This window comes from Pteropus alecto, unplaced genomic scaffold (genome assembly GCF_000325575.1).
Source record: "Pteropus alecto unplaced genomic scaffold, ASM32557v1 scaffold67, whole genome shotgun sequence".
NCBI classification, from domain to species: Eukaryota; Metazoa; Chordata; class Mammalia; order Chiroptera; family Pteropodidae; genus Pteropus; species Pteropus alecto.
The window spans coordinates 6,316,105-6,317,201 of NW_006441061.1; the positions used below are offsets into that span (position 1 = coordinate 6,316,105).

Genomic DNA, 1,097 nt, shown 5'->3' on the forward strand with positions numbered 1-1,097 from the left:
ACTGGTCTTCATTCTTGATCTTTCATCCGTGCGAGGTGCCCGTGTGAGAGGGAGGGGCGGATTACTGGGAACCTGCCTGTGCAGGGCGAGCTGTTGAGGGTCTCGCCTCCAAACCTGCGACAGTGGTCACTCCGTTTGGATGTGTTTGGCAGCGTCGGTCCAAGCCCGCTGCATATCCCTTGGTCATGTGCTCAGCAGGGTGGGTGCATTTGGCCATGCATCTTCAGGTGGCAGGTCGGGACCCGAGTCGAGATTAGGCTGCACGGCGCAGGTGGTTTGGGGGCGGTGCATCTTGGTGCCACATGCAGTCAGCTTCCCGGGTGCTTGCACCGAGTCTGGGCCTCGGGCCCCTAACCCACCTTGCGCTTTGCAGCAAGGCTTTAAGAGCAGCCAGGGAGATAGTGGCGTTGACCTGAGCGCCGAGTCTCGGGAGTCGTCCGCCACCTCATCACAGCGCAGCTCGCCGTACGGCACTCTGAAGCCGGAAGAGATGAACGGGCCCGGCCTGGAGCCCAAGGCCGACGGCCACAAGGAACAGGCCCAGAAGCAGCCTGAACCAAAGGTGACCGGGCAGCCCCGTGCCCAGGGCTGGGGGCTGGCTGGGGGAGCGGGGAGGGCGTCGTCTTTTGTCCTCTGCCTCCATTCCCAGGCGCTTGGAAGCAACAGGCTGGAGTCGATCTAGTCTGTGTGTCTCAGCTTCTCTGCTTTTCTATCCAGGATGCAGAGCAAAGCTCAGGACAGAGCAAGGAGCACAGACCAGGACCCATTGGCAACGAGCGTTCTCTGAAAAACAGGAAGGGCTCCGAGGGGGCCGAGAGGCTGCAAGGGGCCGGCGCGCCCCCCGTCAACGGGGTGGAGATTCACGTGGACGCCGTGCTGCCCGTGCCGCCCATCGAATTTGGCGTCAGTCCGAAAGTGAGGCTCGGCTTTGTTTCCTGTCTTCTTGTTTCAGATTTTCTTTTTTGCGTTTGGAGGAGGAGGAGGGGCTTAGACAGGGTTTGTCCTCCAGAAAGAGCAAGGAGGTGGGAGACAAGCAGTGTTCAGGGGAGCATGTCAGCGGGCAGTCGGGGACGGGGAGGTGCTGGTGAGCTGCCTTC

At 61.3% G+C, this 1,097-nt stretch overlaps 1 protein-coding gene across 10 annotated transcripts in view; it reads left to right on the plus strand.

Annotated features, from left to right (window-relative positions):
* The window catches only part of PRRC2B (proline rich coiled-coil 2B), an 80,214-nt gene that overhangs the window by 64,479 nt on the left and 14,638 nt on the right, over nt 1-1,097 (plus strand). For 9 of the 10 annotated variants that reach the window (XM_025051177.1, XM_015594193.2, XM_015594197.2 and 6 more), the window contains 2 exons: nt 374-562; nt 718-915. In XM_025051177.1, coding sequence (XP_024906945.1) covers nt 374-562; nt 718-915 — 387 coding nt within the window. The remainder of the gene's footprint in view (nt 1-373; nt 563-717; nt 916-1,097) is intronic. The other variant, XM_015594194.2, reaches the window with a different exon arrangement.